Genomic DNA, 17,449 nt, shown 5'->3' with positions numbered 1-17,449 from the left:
TTTACTTTTTTTTTTTCTTCTTCCTTCTCCCACCACCCTGCCCTTTCGTCCCTTTCGGATTTGGGCCCCTCCTCAGATTCTTTGCGCGTGGGGACTTGGGGACTGGAGACTGGAGTGCATCTTTCGGAGTGACTGTCAGGTTGGGCAGCTTGACATGTTGTTTCTAGACCCACGCCCACCCCCTCCACCGTTGACAGGCGGTATCCCAGGGGAACAAGGTCATTCAGCAACTTTCAATGGTCTCGAGTGGCCCATTGGATCCCATACTCAGCTGATGCGCCTCTATCATTGGCTTGTCTGCTGATAGCAGATCGTCTGCAGCGATCCAATCATCATCACTGAGTACGGGACGGTGGGGGTGGTTACATCCGTCCGCCTCACTCCAGTCTCTTGCGGGAACAAGGACGCTGGGCGAATCTGGAGATGTTCACTGCAAATGCAGTCCCTTACCTGATGGTTGAATGGTCTCCAGTGTACGTAGAGTCCCTTCTCAATGCTGCGATGTCGCTGGAAAAGTCCCTTCTGATTCTGCAGCTGTAGACCGCCCCCCATTTCTTCATAAGGCGAGACCAGGTGGAAATAGAGGAACGTGGGTATGCAAAGCTAATGTCCTAGGTACTAAACTTGTGGGTTCACCGTAACGCCGCATATCTGCTAATGACGGGACTCTAGCTGATTCGGTTGTAGATGTGTGCTTCTGCCCTGAACCGACGCAGGCACCTACACTAACTCCCTCACCTCACAGTGACACGTAGTACGCAATGCATCGCCGTTCGGCCTTATATCGTGAACTAGGAAGTGCGCGGCTTCGCATGGGTACGAAGTACGGAGTAAAGGCATCGCCAGTAAGGGAACATGGGACCGACCCGGCGGGGCTGTTGATCTCGGGCGGTAGCGTAGTCTCGGTCGCCAGAACTGGCCTGCCGCGGTTTCACGGGAGGTGACGAGAAACCCTTGCTTAGCAGAAGACGACTCAGGGGCCGAGAAGAAGTCGAAGAAAACGGGTGGTGCTTCTGCTTCTATTCTGGGCACCTCCGTAGAGAGAAGAGCTTCCTGCATCTTCTTCCATGACCAGGGTGGTTCAGCACGGCCACGGGTGACAAAACCACTTCAACCTTGCGTCTTCCTGCTGTTCTGACTCCTGCGGACGAGCAACATCATGCAAGACCAGGCGAGGCCGGGGGTCGGACGAGACCATACTCACCAGAGTGACCAAACGAGATGTGCCTGCCCCTATCCGTCTGGATGGCATTGGATGCCGCCGCGAATCAAAGGAGATGACGACGACCGTCCCAGAGGGACGGAACGGCTGCTGCCGCCGCGTTGGGCCTTGACCTAGTATTTCCCACAGAGCCGTCACATCGTCCTCTGGGACGGTGATTAGCGGGCTGCATGACGGGCCCCTAGTTGCAGTGCATCGCCAATTTGCCCAAGACGAGATAGATTTTCAGGGCCATCCAAAGCGCGCGTCTAAGTTGACGAGCGATCCAACGGCCAGCGTTGGTGACGGGTTGGTCAATGGCATTGTCGGCTGTGGGTGCTAAGAGCTTCCGCTGCTGCATGTAGGGTGACTAGAATAGTAGAAGAGCTGTTCCTGATCCTGATCTCGTGCTTTGCGGAAGGTTCGTGGCTTTGTGGGTTGTACTTCGTAGGGCCTGGTCTTTACGCAAGAAATCGGATCGCTTGCTGCTTGCTGGAGATCTTTCGTCGTCGCTTTTGCTTTTTCTTTTGCGTTGTTGGGACGGTCTCCTCCTGCACACGCCCTTGCTTCGCCCTGGCCCCCGGCGTCTCTGGGCAGTGAACTGACGCAAGGCGTTGGATCGTGGATTCCAAAGTACTCGTGGTACTGTATCCGTAGAGGGGCCGAGATGCGGATGCCGAAATGACTTGCAGAGCTTTTGCAAAGCATGTTTGCTCTGCACTGCATGCAAAGCGAGGCGGGAACGAATGGGAAATTCTAGGTCAAACGCTGCAGCTTGAGAAGGCTTGCCATTCGTCAAGAAACATATCATGTTGTTCCACGCCCAGTAGACGGTATTCATGATCCCTCAAGTCAACAGCAAGGAGGCCGAAGCCCGCCGGAGGAACGCCAAGCTTGTGGTCAAGCTTAAAGGTCAAGTCGAACCTTGGACGGGGTCAAGACATGACCATTGAAATCCATACTCCGTACCCACCTGTACCTTGAGGTAGCCAAAAGTAAACCGTGGAAGTCTCACCTGTCCTGATTTATTCTGGCGCGGGATCTGGATGGCTCGGGAACCCCAATTCCTCTGGAATGGAAGACGTGGTCCCCCGCTGTTGTGAATGACGATGTGCAATGAGCTGTGGGCGGCAGACGTATGTTCGTAGGCGGTAGGACGGTGAACGGTGAACAGTGAGGTGGATGTTGACAGCTCGTCTTCAGCTCCACTTCCAGCCACGAATGCCGCCGGTTGTCTTTCAGCGGGAAGCTCCCATCGCCGTCGTTGCTTCCCCCTTTCCTGCCGGGCTTTACCCAATCACCGGTTCCCGCTAGGTCATCCCACGGCGCACCCGGAGGTCCGAGATGAAATACATTCTACCTTACTGTGCAGAGTACGGATAGTGTACAAAGGGAATACTCCGTAAGTTCCTCTTCATCTGCATACTTTCACAGCAACACGAGCAGTCCGCTAGGTCACGCATGCAAGCTACTTATGTAATGAAGGATTGCTTCCCGTCACTAATTCGTCTAGTTCAACGCCAGAAAGCGGTGACATTCGCATTGATGGCCCCCTGAGCTACTTTATCCTACTGTGTAAGTTCCAACCTATCTTACACCTTGCAAAGCCTGCAAATGTGTAGACAAAGTATTGCCTCATATAGGCATTCGGCTGTTGATGAAGCTTCATGCAGGGAGATCGAGTGGTGTCTATTGCTTCATGCTAGTCGCGTTTTACAAGTAAACATAATGATACCACACACGACCCCGAACGCGTTTGCTCCCGTCGCAGTGAGGCATTGCCGACCTATCATTCCCGTACTTGTTGCTCGGCCATCTCATAAGCTTTCAAAGAATTCAATCCTCGCTTTTATGCTTCCGCCACAGTCTCACTTGCTCCGAACCTAAGGACGGATAGTAAAGCCATTATTTCTCGGACGTAACTCAAAGTAGAAACGGATGGCGGAAGTGGAAGTCACATCGGACTCGTCGCTTCGTTTCGTTTGTTGTTACCTATCAAGCTTGAACTACCCACCATCATTACCGATCGCATCGCATCGCATCGCACATCGTATCTCTTGACTCTCTCCTCATTCTCACATTGATTATTACCTCCGCCACTGGGCTCCATCCGGCAAGCCTTTCTCAACTTGCGATCCTTGTTTGCCGTGCTCCCCCGAAAGCAGCCCTGCGGCCTACCGCCAAATCAGGTCACCTGCCGCATCGACAAGCCTCAGGAGGCCCGCCACAACTTCTTAGCCCCCTCTTCCTCCCCAACATCATCCTACGATTCAACACCCAGAGTCCCAGACCAGGTGGACATTACGGAAATTCATACAACAGTGCCTTTCCGCGTGTGTCTGCACTGAACCTTCTGCAGCCACATCTCTTTAGCAGACAGCCATCGGCCATCCATCACGGCCGCACGGCTATCAGATCCCACCTCAGCACTGCTCCCTCCTGACCTGCATCATGCGGCCTTGCTAGAGACAAACCGCACCACCATCACCACTACCACCACTACCACCACCTTCAATCGCACCTCTCACGCCGTCAATACCATCCTCCATAGCATAGCTGGATATCGACCTTCCTGCGCAGACACCTTAATTGCCTCTAGATACACCTAGCGGCATCTCACAAACGGCACGTCTGTGGATACTGACACATCTGACTATCGACCGAATACACAAATCAGCTTTCCGATCCTCGCTTTCGTTCCGACTAGTAACCTCTTTTTCTCTTTCCCGCGGCTAGGGTACACCACCAAGCACCCACCACCTCCGCTTCGTGCACGACCCCTTGTTCGTTCGTCCGTCCGCGTCCTGCCCACCTCTATCCAGAAAGAGAGCCCCAGACGATCCCAGTACCAGGTCCAGGTCCGTAGTCGCCTCATGCCGACAATCGATTACGCCTAACACGCACGCGGTACCCGCTCCCCTCTAATCTGCCTACCGAGGTACCTGCTTTCCGCTAGCATCGGCCTCCACCGCCTCCGCGACCAAGGGCCAAGGCAAGGCTACTCCGCTCTCTCCTGGACTCTGCACCGCTCTCTCTCTCTTCGCTTCGGGCCTTACCTTCCCCATCAAACAGGCCCATTCCTTTCTGAGGGCTCGCCGAACGGTCCAGCAGCAATACGAATCTAATCTTTCCTCCGCCTTTTCCCTCTCGCCTTGCCCACGATTCTCTCGAACCATGTCCTCTTCCAATTCAGCATCGCCGTCCTCCAACAGTTACCTCGAGCAGACGGCGTCTATGCTCAGTACTGTTGGCGCGTACATGCGGCTACCAGCCATAGCCTCGACGGTATGGCCATTCCCGCCTCCTCGTCCTACGGGCTACCCATCTTCTCACACCGATATTTTAACCTTCCTGTCTGCAACCCCTCCTCTTGGGCCTTCGCCCGAGGTCGTGCCTCGACTGCCTCGCCTCGCTAGTGCTGCAGGCTAACTTGTCTTCTTCTACCTAGGGTATCGCAGCTGTCTTGACTAGCCTCCTCTACTTCAAGCAAAAGTAGGCCCCTCCACCCCAATGTCCATGTGACACTTCCTTATCCCACCCTCACCAAACAGATTGACTGACTTGTGCTGTGCCGCTCCAGAGCTCTGATCTACCCCTCGCATATGCCCGCAAACTCTCGAACCGATGTCCCAAGACCCTCACAGTATGGCATCAAGGATTTTGAAGAACTCGTCATCCCCACAAACGATGGCGAGAAGCTGTCGGCATTCTACATCCGCGGCCCGCGTGGTGGAAAGAACTCCAATGTCACCATCCTGATGTTCCATGGGAACGCGGGTAACATTGGCCACCGCCTGCCAATCGCCCGCATGCTTATCAACTTTATCGGCTGCAACGTATTCATGCTTGAGTACCGCGGCTACGGCCTATCAACAGGAGAGCCAGACGAATCCGGTCTCTTCCTAGACGCGCAAACCGCCCTCGACTACCTCCGATCTCGCGCAGAGACGAGCAACCATAAGCTGATTGTTTACGGACAAAGCTTGGGCGGCGCTGTCAGTATCAAACTGGTATCTAAGAATCAAAAAGATGGGGACATTGCTGGCCTGATCTTGGAGAACACCTTCCTCTCCATGCGGAAGCTCATCCCTTCCGTATTGCCACCGGCAAAGTACTTGACGCTTCTATGCCACCAGGTTTGGCCAAGCGAATCAATCATTTCCAGCATCACATCCGTGCCGATCCTGTTTCTCTCTGGTCTCCAGGACGAGATAGTACCGTAAGTGCCGTGCAACCCTTCCTTCTCGTTTCTCCTACACCATATGATGATCGCAAGTCACCACCCACAAAATATGAGTCCTTCGGGACGCTTGATTTGAATTTTACGACATGGAGTCTGATATGGTTTTCTCTACACCGGCTTTTTTTTGCTTGTCTCACCTGTTGCCTCTTGTAGACTAACACATGTCTTAGACCCCGTCACATGCGCCAACTTTACGAACTCTCTGCCGCGCCCTCAAAAATTTGGAAGCCCTTGCCCGCAGGCGACCATAACTCGAGTGTTTTGGAGGAGGGTTACTTCGAAGCCATCTCGGACTTTCTTGGCAATGTCACCGGCGTGACAGGCAAGGAGGAGAAGCAGCGCCTCTAGGACGAGCACTTGCTAACCGAGAAACGGTTTCAACAGTACGTGGCTCAAATACTAGAGGCAGAGGCAGACCGGCAGTCCGTCTTCACAGGCGTGTCCCGCCGGCTCCACTGCAGGAGTTCATCCACGAAGGACAACGAGTAGATATAATGCCCCCTTGTCGCCACACATGAAGGCGCCGATCACCTGGATACACTGCGGCAACAGAAGAAGCATGGAACGGAGAAACAGTACGCGGCGGCGGGTGATCTTCCTCTCTAAACCACCTTTTTGGTCCTTCAAGAATGATACCCCCCGCTCCCATGACGGATCGGGATGCGACAGCATATCTTAGACGCAACATAAATGTAATGAAGCAATGAGTACGAGTAGCCAAGTAACCAGTCAAGATGTGAGGTTTGGAGTGAGGCGATGGTGACATGCTGATCTGAACTGGGGTTGGCCATGTCTTCAACGGGGGTTTGAGGGCAAGGGATGCCAGGCTGTGTAATTGCCCTTTGACAGACAACTTTCATCCCCACGAACAACACTGAGGTCTGTTGACAGTCACCGGTCTCGAACTTCATTCCGTCCCGCCTTCCCCTTTCTGAGTACCGTCAGACGTCTGGCAAACGTCAAATGGGCAAGTCCGGGTCGCCGGGGAAAAGGGGACGATCTGCGGAATAATGCTCGACGGCCAGGAGTTTATCACGATCGCCCGGAGCCGGGGTCAACCTTGCCGCCTTTCTCGCTCGTAAGAGCGGGGATATATATCCATGACACCTTTCTCCGTGTTTTTTTTTTTTTTTTTTTTTTTTTTTTGCCAGCGACGAGCTGAGTTCGTCGGATTTTGGGAAGAGGACAGGAGGGATGTGACGGGGTTAGGATAGGATTAGGACGGGCTGGGTCAGGGTTTGTTTCGTTTTTTCGGGGGCTGCGCTTGTGTTCCTCCCCGTCCATCCATCTGCGGCGTTCTATAAATGTGTCTCTGACGTGGCAGAGAGTTGGATGTGAGATGTCGCGGGGTTCATGGCGGTAAGAAGGGCTGGAGGGCGGAAGAGGAGGGATGGCTTATCGTGATGATTGTCGTAGATGGTGAGAACCATGGCGTCACTTCTTGCATTGAGATCACAAAACTCATAACATTCGTGGCCTATTCTTCATGTTTCATTGCTCTTTTCTTTTTTTTCGCTTTTCGGTTTTCATGTATTTCTTTCAAATAACGCTATTTTATCCTGTTTTCGCTGGTGATACCTGGAGAACCTGATGTCCCATGTTCTCCGTCTATCCTCCATAACAAATGTTTGCCTTTCCGACATCGCCTTTCAGACACATCATCACAACCACAAGGGAGGTGTGGAGAAGCAAGGCGAACAACGTTGCAAGCTTCGCCATGCCAGGCCTCTCCTTGCTTGCATCCAAGATCAAGAGACCAGAAGTTCACAACTTCCTTGGCCGAAGCAAAAGCTTATGCGCCGCGCCGCGCCTCACTCATCGCTGTCAGCGGCAGCCTCCCAGTCATCCGCAACAGAGTCCTCGACGACCTTCTTGCGCGCCAGCCTAGAGAAGCTGACGAAACCGCTGGCGGGACGCGCGTCGGCGGCAGGCTTGGGCGCAACCGTCCTACGCTGTGCCGCGGCGCGGCCCACGACGGCGTTCCATCCGCCGCTGCTGCCGTTGGCCGACGTCCCATCGCGACGGAGGACGTTGAGACTCGTGTCAGCGTGGACCATTGTCGCGGCCGCGGCGATGCCGTCCTTGGTAACGGTCTGCGCGACGAGGGGTTTCAGGGACGCGAGGGAGGACTCGATGGCCGAGGGGGTGGTGCCCCATGAGGTAACGGGAACCGCGCGGATGAGAATCTCCTCCGATGGGAGGAAGGCGGTGGTGAAGGAAAGGGTGTTGTAGGCCTTGAGGTGGTTGGCGAGGGCGGACTCGACCTCGTCAATGGTCAGACCGAAGCGTGGGGCCGACAGGAGTAGGGCGTTGAATGGCTCCGGTGCCGACGCTGCGGCGGCCGCCGCTGATGATGCTGCGGCTGCGGCTGCTGCTGTCTTGACCGCTTCGGTGCGGATCTTGACGCACTGCGCCAGCGTCTTCTTCGGTGCGGCGACAAAGCGCGGCGTCTTGAAAATGGAGACGTGGCGATGCGGCTCTGGATCCTGGCTCTCTGAGTCGAAGCCGAAATCCTCGGCGAGAGCGTGCAAGAAAGCGCGCTGGAACGAAGGCATAGGTTTGAAGCGCAGACGCTTCTCGGAGGCTTCCGAGGCGAAGACGCGGAACTCGCGCTCCTGGTTCTGGGCCCAGGTGTGAGAGAGCTCACGGAAGAGCTTAAGCGTCGTGTCCGAGTAGGGGATGTGATCGTCATTATGGTCCGGGTCGACATTAAGAGCGACAGCGAGGCGCTGGTTGCGCTGGAGACGGAGGCACTCGTCATCACACTTCAGGATGTCGCGATCCGGAGTCGGGTTGGTCTTGGTGGCCATGCACTTAACCTCCTTCTTGCGGTGCTGACAGTCGCAAGTGATGAAGGTCTTGCTCTGGCACGGCCGGTCTTCCTTGCACGGGTAGGGAGCGTGGCATGAATCCTGGCACGAGTGATCGCAAGACTTCCGCGTCTTGCCACAGGACTGGGCGCAGTGAGAGCCGGGAATATCAGCATCTTCGCATTCGCCGGGACCGTGGCACTCTTTTCTGCATGTGTGGGTACTGCATGCTGGTCAGTATATGTGACAACAGTTGTGTTGGATATCTGTGTTACTTACCCGCACTTGAGCTTTTTACCACAAGGCAGACCGCATCGAGCCCCCTCCAGCCAACAAGGCCGATTCTTCATCCTCTGCTTGCCGCAGATGCATGCTTTCTCTACCAAGAAGGGACACTTGGGACAATCGACATCGTCGGGGTGGCAGTTATGCTTCACCGTGGGATGACCACAAGGAGGTGCTCTTCTGCAGTCGAAGCGGCATTCAGGGGGCCTGGTTCCACACGGCTGTGGAGGTTGCAGGACAGTCCTGCCGCAGGCACAGCTGATCTCCTCGAAGACGGCTTCGAGGCAGCTTGGGCATGGCCCAGCGTGGCAGATTTGCGAACACTGGTGAGTCCCACACTTCAGTGTCCTTCCGCATACGCGGAGGCAAATGTGTTCTGCCTCCACCTCGTCCGGAGCCTGCTGCTGTCTGTGCTTCCTCCTGGCGGCCTGTCTCTCGATTGCCTTCTTCTCTCCTGTGCAGCAGCGCTCTCCACACTTGTGACGACTGCAGTTGAGCTGGGCCTGGCAGACTTTGAAACACATCGGAGGCGCGATCTCTCCCTGGTGGCAGAGAGACTTGCTCACAGTACGGGTGCATCGACAAGAAATATCCTGCTTCTGGAAGCATGGATTACAAGGACCGGTATGACACGTGTCCATGCACTGGTGACCGCAAAGAAGGGTTCTGTCGCAGGTCTTCTTGCAGTGGGGGATCTTGTCTTTACAAGACTGTCTCGGCTGGTCGAGGAGCTCTTCCAACGGTGTCTTACCACAGGGGCAATCAAGGACAACATCTGGAGCCGACGGGCAATGAGCCGGCACTTCGTTCTGCGAATGACAGGTCTTCTCGCAATCATGAACACCACAATCGTATTTCCTCCCACAAGTCGCCCCGCAGTCGAATGAGCCATCAAACCAGCTGTCCTCAGAAACATCCTCAGAATCCGAGCTGGAGACCTGGCCAAAGTTGAATGACATCTGAAGGTCGTCGCGGCGATCGCAAGGGATTTCCTTGTGCTCTTTCCCGCAGTAGCATCTTGCCTGCACGGGAATCTCGCAGCTTCCGCATAAGTCAGAGTGGCAAGGGGTAGCGCAGAAGTGCTCGCCGCAAGGCAACAAGTCTCCGCAGATTTCCTTGCAACTCCATCCGTTGCCATAGTCCGTCTCTGTGCACCGCTTCGTCACTTCGTGCTTGCCACAGAAGCATGACTGTGTGGGCCCCATGAGGGTGCATGGCGGGCATGGGCCGGCGTGGCATTCGAGAGGGCATGGATGCGGACATGTTGCTCTAGGCTTTGAGCAGGTCTGTCCGCAAGAGTGAGGAGGAAGACCGGGAACATTTCGAGGGTTGATGTCCTTCCCGCACCAGCAGTGGTGAGCACTCGGCTCCTCGGTTAAACTAGAATTGCAACCGGGGCAGCGCCAGGAGCGAGTGTCGTCGTCCTTCTTGAGCTGGCTCGTGAACCATTTCTTGACGCAAGACAAATGGAGCACCGTCCAGCATAGCCCGCAGGACCATACTCGAGATGGCCGCAGCACTTCACTGGAGCAGATGACACACTCATACTGGCCGTTGCTGATATCCTCATGGATGCGCGTGGGCAAATCTGCAGCTGCAGATTTTGGTGCCAAAGGATACTGCGGCTTCCTTTGCTTCGGGGCAGCTTGTTTGCTGACGATATCCGTCAGCCTATGTCTTAGGATGTGGCGACTATCAACGTACCCTCTGTGGACAACAGGCTGCCCAGGAATGAAGTCCGGGGCATCTGCACTCAGTCCCTGTGCATCCAACGCGTTTGGATCCGCGGCGGTCGTCAGGCTGCCTCCGAACGTTCGCTGAGTTCCCGACACCGTACCACCTCGGACCGCTCCACCTCGCCGGCCGCCCCGATTACCTCCGCGGCCGCGACCTCTCCTCCCCGAGCTAGATGGCTCTGAATCGGGTGCATTTTCTGTTGAGACTTCAGGAGCCGGTGCTGACTGTGCTGGGTTCCGGGGTTGAGGATTGGCATTCCTGCCGCCACCTCGCCGGCCACCACGGCCGTTGCCTCCGTCTCCTCTCCCTCTTCCTGACCTGCCTCTACGGCTTGGCTGAGAACCTCCTCCAGCCGACGAGCCCACTTGGGTCTGCGTCTGGGTTTGGGTCTGTGTTGCACCACCGTCCGACATGTTCGACACTCGAGCTGGCGTGATGATGTGATGATGTGTTGATGAAATCGTGATTGCGCTTTTTGAAATACAGCGTCTTCGTACAGGTGCTGCCAGAATAGACGGCGGAAGTAAACCAAGAGGCCGCGCGCCCTCGTAAGAAAATGAGAACGTTAAAGGAACGAAGTGGATTGAGATCCAAGATTCCACTTCCACTCGGTACCCGGACCTGGGGAGGCGACTTTTAAAAGGGATTCCGCAACAGAGAAAGTCCAAGACTCTGATGGAGTGAAGTCGACGGGGCGGGTTGAGCGTTCGGATGAGTGGACCCGCTAAAATTTTGGGAGAAGGTCCCTTTCCGGGCTTGGGCCCGACAGGTGTAGGTGGCGACTGCCACTGTTCGCCCGCTGTAAGGCTGACAAAACAAGCAGGAGGTCATCACCTAAGGCACACGCAAAGCCCGGTCCAGTCACTATGAGTCACCATCAATCGTTCCTGCGGCTCGGATCTGCCGCCAGCTAAGACAAATTCAAGTTGACTCAATGATTGAATTATTTTGCAGACTGCAGTCATGTTTCGTGCAGCGTTAGACCGCTTTGGGTTATCATCCGCTGTCTTTTCGCTGGTTGAAGATCATGTTTCGTCGCAGAGCAAATGGCCTCAGTGGATACGCTGTTTGCTTCTGCACCCTGCCTCTTGCAAGTCAACATTGCTTCGGTAGTTTGTCTGAGTTCTCACCCGTCAAATCATCAAAACACAGGCTTCTCAAGATACGGGGGTCTCGAGACCTCGAGATTCGGAGAGCGAGCTTGAACGTTTCGTTTGTCTCGTCGCTTGCTGAGGCTTTTTGCGCGCGGCCATCCTCGTGTGACTTTATAGGTGTGCCAGACCCCAACGTTCTCAATTGCGTCGATGGTTTAGTGGTAAAATTCTCCGTTGCCACCCAGCAGCGTCGGGGAGCCGGGGGTTCGATTCCCCCTCGACGCATGTTTTTTGCATCTTCGCCGTCCAGGTTCTAGTATCTATGATATTTCTCTTTCTCTTTTGTCGAATGTTCAGTCAATGAGTGCGCGAGATAGACTACGCGTTTATCTAGTTCCAGGCAGAAGTTGGAAGTCTAAAGCAGAGGTCCATAATATGTGGACGATAGCTTATGAAAACTCTCCGGTACATCCCAATCGCTCAAGGTAAACCACGTCTCTGGAGAGTTCCTCATGCTAGAGCTTAGAATGTTCAAAAATATGGTACACCATGTGCGAAACAATTTATACATCTTTGGAGGGGAGCTCCTTGGGACTACGAATAGTGCACACTCTGCAACAAAGTGTTATATTGAACAACTAGAACAGAGTTTGCGCGCTCGTGAAGACCACGAATGCCATTGAATGGAAGAGTAAGTTTCGGACTCAAAAGTGGCTGACTTTAGAGATCTCTGTGAGAAAACTAGTCCAGGAGGTCTTGTCATCCGACCTTGTGATAGCCCTTATTGTCCTCTGCTTATCACGGATGGGGACGGGAAGCCTCATTCACGGCCCGTTACGACCCATAGCGTATGGCTAGCAATTGCCTGATCATTTTGACCCATCTGGAAGTTCATACCTTATCATCACTCTGGTGGACTTACATCCAAGTGCACGAAAGACTTGAGAGGTGATCAAGGTTAATCTGGACCGATACTGGGCCTATGAATGTCCTCTTCTTGGCCGCGCCGGAAGCGGACGAGGACCCCGAAATCCTCTGCTACAGTCGCTTCATGGTTGTCTCGCATGATACCGTTCTAATTCGCTCAAGATGCCGGCATCTCCACATGTGTACCCTGTAAGTGAGCAAAGAGGCAACTTCGCCGTCGCCATGCATATGCATGTTTGCTCTGTTGGTTATGTTCTCTAAAGTTCATCACAAGGAGAAGAGGGGTTGAAAGAGTTGCCCAGGGCGCTGGCTTCATCACAAAAAAGTCAAACCCCCCAGATCTTTTTTTCTTGAAAATCTGACCGCTGCTCTGACACTTTCTCTTCTTTGTAACTGAATAGTATCCAGTGTCGCATTTGCCATCGGATTAGAAAGAAGTTGGGTCGTTTGGTAAATCAGAGTCTCAAGGCAAGCCGCGATAATCAACGCTCAGCTCTACGCAAACATCTCCAGAAATGCATCAGCCACCACAAGTCATCGTTGCCGAAGACGCGGTATGAATTCGAATATTCCATCAGTCGCCTCGCGTGAGAAACTAACACATTGCTATAGCAAACAGATGATGACCGCTCCGAGATCGAGGTTAGTCAGAATGCAGTACCGACCTCCCACCTTCGCATCTGACCTTTGTGTAGAGCATTGCCACGTCGAGTACGAGCATCAGCAGTTCGATTCTAGATTATAGAATCGAGAACGGAAGAACTTACCACCGATATAAAGATGGCAGTGAGCCTCCCTTCTCCGCTCTAGCTGACCTTAATGTCAATTGGCAAACCTCTTTCTCTGACAAGTGCTCTGTGATTAGAATACGTTCTTCCGAATGATGAATCGGAAAGCGATAGACTAGGTTTCAGCACCCCTCCTACACATATCCTGAAGTCCTTTGGCTCAAAGTGATTAGACATGCAACACGAGATCTTTCTCTACACTATTGGTGGGAGACTGGGGCAGGCACCCTCGTGTGATAAAGAAGCACGCGTTGGGCGCGTCCTCGACGTCGGCACCGGTACCGGCATTTGGGCTATTGACTTTGGCGAACTCCATCCCGAGGCCGAGGTAAGGGAACTATCTACGCCTTATTTTTGGCTAATTTCTCACTTCGATACATCATTAGGTCTATGGGGTTGATCTTTCGCCCATTCAGCCAGAGTTGTAAGAGGAATCATCGCTCAACATCATTTGAGAGGACTATTTTGAGCATGCTGATACTTTCCATGTCCAATAGCACACCGCCAAATGTAAGATTCGAGATTGACGACGTTGACGAGGATTGGACCTATTCGCAACCTTTTGATTATATCCATAGTCGGTTCATGACGGGTGCTATCACCGACTGGAGGAAGTTTTTCAGGTCTGCTTACGAGTAAGAGTCCCTTCTCTTTTTGTTATTTACGGATAGAAACGAACATCTGATCTCTCCTTACAGCAACCTCAACCCTGGCGGGTGGTTCGAAGTTCAAGATGCAGATATCAATCCCCAGTCCGACGACAACACGTTCCCCAAGGATTGCGCCTTGGCTGAGTACGTCAACCTGCTCCAAGAAGGCGCAACCATGGCGGGCTGCGACTATGTCGATATTCCTGGTTTGTCGTGTCTCATGGAGGAGGTTGGATTTACCGACGTCTCTGTTCAGATGTTCAAGTGGCCTATTAATCCATGGGCGAAGGATCCTAAGTATGCAAATCGCAGCGGACCCTCCATTTTTTCATGACTCTCATGCTAAGTGTTATTGGACAGGTACAAGACGCTTGGCCTTTGGACCCAGGATAACTTTAGCAGCGCTCTCCATGCTCTCTGCATGGCGCTCTTCACGCGCGTCCTCGAGTGGACACAAGAGGAGGTTGAGGTCTTTCTCATCAACGTGCGCAACGATGTGAAGAACACGAACTATCACGCGTACTTCCGCATGTGAGTTGTCCCGATCTGCTGCTTCCAGGCCGGTAGACATTACTTTCGAGATGCTGACGATAGACGGACAGCTACTGCGTCGTCGGCCGCAAGCCTGAGACGCAGGCTGAGAAGACGCCAGCTGCTCCTCCCCAGATTCCGTCTCTTGCAGCTCCTGCGGCTACAAGTCCGACGAGTCCCGCGACGCCTGCGACTGCTGGATCTACAAGTCCGAAGAGTCTGAAGAGCCCGCAAAGTCCAAAGAGCCCCGTGACTCCTTCAAAGGCTGCAACAGCTGCTCAAGAAAAGTCGTAGACTTGTCAAGTGTGTCGGTATAGAGTGACGTGGTTGTCACTGATGGCTTCCTTGAATGCATTTACACAGAGTCAAGCTTGAGACCCAAGGGGAGGGGGGGAAGGCTATCATTCTAGCAAGCCATAATGTTTTTCATACATGTTGCAGCAGCTGAAAGACCATTGTGCTACAACCTAGATGCTGGGGAGAGAGTCTAGACTAGTTGGGGGCGGCTACTAAATATGCAAATTGACATGGGTCCCAAGGACCTGGGAGGAGCGCAAGCGGCGTTCCGCACCTCTGCCCATATTTGGTACTCGGAGCCCGTCGCGCTTGTGTTTGTGATACTTGTCATTAATCTCATTCGTTCAAGAGACTCTCCATGCTCCACAATTCATTGCAGAAAAGTGTGGGCATAAGGCAACATCGCCGCGAACTCGCATATGCGGGTTGATTTGTGTCTTTGTTGGTTTCCCGGGACGGACAGGGGTGTGTATGTGTCCAGAGTTGCGCCGTTTCTTGTGTCACCTCACAAAAAGACGTGCGCTTCCTGTTGGTTTTTGTTTCGTTTCCCCCCTACAATCGTTTTCCGAAAACCAGGTGTTCGGGCTCGATGTAGTTTGTTTCCATTTCGTCACAAAGTCGACTGTCAATTCCACCTCTCTCCCCCTCGCATGTGAGATCGCAGACTGGATAAGCCCCCGCATCCCAAGAAAGCTAGTCCACGCTTCCGACAGGGTTCTGTCAAGACTTGTACCTCCGGAACCCCGTTGTCATCATGGCTGAGATTGACCGCGAAGTTAAGATTGTAGCTGAGGTACTTTGTTGAGCTCAAGCTTGGCCCAGGTGGCAGATGTCCTGACGTGTCAGCAGGAGACTGATAATCTCAGCAATCTCACCTCAGAATTCGGTGTGAGTTAGTTAATGGCCCCTCCTTCACCATGGTTTTGTGTCCGGACATGATGGTTCACTAAGCAAGGGGATGATCCGTTCGTGACAATTGCTGATGTTAATGGGAAATGGTAGAAAGTAGCATTATCAACACATAGCCTCACAGCGTCAATCCTCCAGAATCGAGTCGAGAATGGCCGGACATATCATCGATACAAGGACGGAAGTGAGTGATTTTCCAATTATCTTACACGAAAGACGAATGGTTGCAATATGACAACTCATATAACTAACGAATGCTTCTCACCCCAGAATACAGCATGCCAAATGACGAGACGGAGAGCGAGAGACTAGGTGCGCGCTACTACACTGAGAAACTCACGAGAAACGAATTGACAAGCTGACACACTCTGTTCAGACTTCCAGCACGACATTTGCATCTACACCTTCGACGACAAACTCGGCATAGCCCCACCTTGCGAAGAAGACGTCCAAGTCGGTCGAGTTCTCGACGTGGGGACGGGGACCGGGAGTTGGGCCATGGATTTTGGCGACTTACATCCCGAGGCTGATGTAAGTCATAGCATTACGTCCCTCTCACGAGCTCACTACTGTGAACGGAAGGAATCTAAGTGACTCTACAGGTGTTGGGTGTCGATCTCTCGCCTGTGAAAGCAGAATTGTATGCTTGAGCCTCCCACCGCATTCTTGACACGGGATTGAGCTTTCAAGAGCGATACTGACCAAGCGCACTCAAATTCTAGCGTGCCACTAAACGTCAGATTCGAGGTTGATGATATTGAGGAAGACTGGACATATTCACATCCGTTCGAGTACATCCATAGTCGATTCTTGACGGCAAGTATTGAGGACTGGGAACGATTCATCAAACAATGTTATGAGTAAGAACATGTGCCATATTTTGAACCTCTCTTACCATCGGTACTCTGACAAAAACAGCAATCTTATCCCTGGCGGATGGCTGGAACTCCAGGAAGCCGATTTGATGCCGAGATCGGACGACAATACTCTCCCCGAAGATGCCGCCATCATCAGATACGTACATATGCTGAACGAAGCCTCCGAGAAGACGGGCCGCAAGTTCATTGAGCCAAGTTCTCTTAAAGCCAAGATGATTGCAGCTGGTTTCGTCGATGTCGAGCTACGCATGTACAAGTGGCCTCACAACGAGTGGCCCAAAGAAGACAGGTACTTCAAAGTTTCAGAGTGGCTTCCCATCGGAGACCTCTGTAGGTAAAGGGCCATACATGCTAAATGACAAACAGGTACAAGAGGCTAGGGTATTGGACGCAGGAGAATTTCGGCACTGCCCTCGAAGCGCTGTGTATGGCGCCGTTCACTCGCGTCCTCGAATGGACCAGAAACGAGGTCAACGTGTTACTCATCAACGTTCGGAAGGACCTGAGAAACACGAATTATCATGCTTACTGCCCTGTGTATGTGCCGTCCTGTGGAGCGTCCGATGTTGCTTCTCGCTAACGATCGTGGAAAGTTACTGTATTGCCGGCCGCAAGCCATTGCAGCGCAGATCAGACTTTCTATGAAGGGCTGAGAAACCTACTCCGTCTTAACAGGAGACTGGCTTTAGACTCTATCAAATCGAGGCATGTCCCAGGCGTTTGCACACCAATGGAAATGAATTTGGGACTTTGGGAACCTGGATCAACCCATTCGACCGCCCGTATTTAGAATGTTTCAACCAGACACAGGAAAGAAGGCTGTCAAGTAGCCAGCGATGCTATTTAAAAGTGGTCAAAATGACTGCAAAGTGCTTGATTCTCGCACCTAGATTATTAGGAACCTAGGAACTATGGATAAGAATGTAAATTGGGTGCATAATTGACCCATTACCAAAGCAATACTTCTCCAACCAATTAACGCTATCGCGAAGTTATCTAAATATCCCGGAAACGTCTTTCCAGTTTCTCTTTCCACAGTGATGCATGACAGGAAACCTCACTCCCCTCACTCACTGGGTGGCTCTTCGCGGCAAGACAC

The 17,449-nt window shown here is 53.0% G+C and overlaps 5 protein-coding genes and 1 non-coding gene across 6 annotated transcripts; 4 read left to right on the top strand and 2 right to left on the bottom strand.

Moving 5' to 3' along the window:
- Positions 1-4,375: 4,375 nt before the first annotated feature.
- Positions 4,376-5,792, top strand: BDP55DRAFT_549077 (Alpha/Beta hydrolase protein; the record flags this gene model as incomplete). Its single annotated transcript, XM_060568900.1, has 4 exons — positions 4,376-4,486; positions 4,650-4,693; positions 4,782-5,420; positions 5,615-5,792. 4 exons carry the CDS (start codon positions 4,376-4,378, stop codon positions 5,790-5,792), a joined length of 972 nt encoding a protein of 323 aa, XP_060431308.1.
- A 1,114-nt stretch (positions 5,793-6,906) lies between these two features.
- On the bottom strand, positions 6,907-10,973 carry BDP55DRAFT_658896 (NF-X1 type zinc finger protein). Its single transcript, XM_060574511.1, has 2 exons — positions 8,534-10,973; positions 6,907-8,477 (listed from the first exon to the last, which is right to left on the bottom strand). Exons 1-2 carry the CDS (start codon positions 10,687-10,689, stop codon positions 7,256-7,258), a joined length of 3,378 nt encoding a protein of 1,125 aa, XP_060431307.1. The 5' UTR covers positions 10,690-10,973; the 3' UTR covers positions 6,907-7,255.
- A 211-nt stretch (positions 10,974-11,184) lies between these two features.
- Positions 11,185-11,679, bottom strand: BDP55DRAFT_658892 (uncharacterized protein). The gene has a single exon (XM_060574510.1). The coding sequence runs from the start codon at positions 11,654-11,656 to the stop codon at positions 11,372-11,374; it is 285 nt and encodes a 94-aa protein (XP_060431306.1). The 5' UTR covers positions 11,657-11,679; the 3' UTR covers positions 11,185-11,371.
- On the top strand, positions 11,575-11,655 carry BDP55DRAFT_t127. Its single transcript has one exon. It is a non-coding gene; the product is annotated as a tRNA-Gly (tRNA).
- An 822-nt stretch (positions 11,680-12,501) lies between the features above and the next one.
- Positions 12,502-14,845, top strand: BDP55DRAFT_658886 (TAM domain methyltransferase). The gene is made up of 10 exons (XM_060574509.1): positions 12,502-12,851; positions 12,910-12,939; positions 12,993-13,083; positions 13,163-13,204; positions 13,259-13,413; positions 13,472-13,509; positions 13,583-13,720; positions 13,784-14,032; positions 14,096-14,266; positions 14,338-14,845. Exons 1-10 carry the CDS (start codon positions 12,813-12,815, stop codon positions 14,558-14,560), a joined length of 1,176 nt encoding a protein of 391 aa, XP_060431305.1. The 5' UTR covers positions 12,502-12,812; the 3' UTR covers positions 14,561-14,845.
- A 153-nt stretch (positions 14,846-14,998) lies between these two features.
- Positions 14,999-17,304, top strand: BDP55DRAFT_658881 (TAM domain methyltransferase). Its single transcript, XM_060574508.1, has 10 exons — positions 14,999-15,356; positions 15,413-15,451; positions 15,566-15,656; positions 15,743-15,784; positions 15,849-16,003; positions 16,075-16,112; positions 16,195-16,332; positions 16,391-16,639; positions 16,717-16,887; positions 16,944-17,304. Exons 1-10 carry the CDS (start codon positions 15,318-15,320, stop codon positions 16,993-16,995), a joined length of 1,014 nt encoding a protein of 337 aa, XP_060431304.1. The 5' UTR covers positions 14,999-15,317; the 3' UTR covers positions 16,996-17,304.
- Positions 17,305-17,449: the final 145 nt, after the last annotated feature.

This window comes from Colletotrichum godetiae (genome assembly GCF_030913485.1).
Source record: "Colletotrichum godetiae strain CBS 193.32 chromosome Unknown BDP55scaffold_14, whole genome shotgun sequence".
NCBI lineage: Eukaryota > Fungi > Ascomycota > Sordariomycetes > Glomerellales > Glomerellaceae > Colletotrichum > Colletotrichum godetiae.
Note: the sequence above shows the minus strand (reverse complement) of the source record. Positions and strands in the feature narration are given on the sequence as shown.

What these genes read in the sequence shown, in the direction of transcription:
- BDP55DRAFT_658881 (XM_060574508.1), top strand. Translation starts at nt 15,318, where the DNA reads ATGGCTGAGATTGACCGCGAAGTTAAGATTGTAGCTGAG. An exon ending in GACGGAGAGCGAGAGACTAG is followed by an intron (nt 15,785 to 15,848) that starts GTGCGCGCTACT and finishes CACTCTGTTCAG; the next exon opens with ACTTCCAGCACGACATTTGC. An exon ending in TCGCCTGTGAAAGCAGAATT is followed by an intron (nt 16,113 to 16,194) that starts GTATGCTTGAGC and finishes CTCAAATTCTAG; the next exon opens with CGTGCCACTAAACGTCAGAT.
- BDP55DRAFT_658892 (XM_060574510.1), bottom strand. Translation starts at nt 11,656, where the DNA reads ATGCGTCGAGGGGGAATCGAACCCCCGGCTCCCCGACGCTGCTGGGTG.
- BDP55DRAFT_658896 (XM_060574511.1), bottom strand. Translation starts at nt 10,689, where the DNA reads ATGTCGGACGGTGGTGCAACACAGACCCAAACCCAGACGCAGACCCAA. An exon ending in GGTAAAAAGCTCAAGTGCGG is followed by an intron (nt 8,478 to 8,533) that starts GTAAGTAACACA and finishes ACCAGCATGCAG; the next exon opens with TACCCACACATGCAGAAAAG.
- BDP55DRAFT_658886 (XM_060574509.1), top strand. Translation starts at nt 12,813, where the DNA reads ATGCATCAGCCACCACAAGTCATCGTTGCCGAAGACGCG. An exon ending in ATCGGAAAGCGATAGACTAG is followed by an intron (nt 13,205 to 13,258) that starts GTTTCAGCACCC and finishes CAAAGTGATTAG; the next exon opens with ACATGCAACACGAGATCTTT. An exon ending in CCATGGGCGAAGGATCCTAA is followed by an intron (nt 14,033 to 14,095) that starts GTATGCAAATCG and finishes GTTATTGGACAG; the next exon opens with GTACAAGACGCTTGGCCTTT.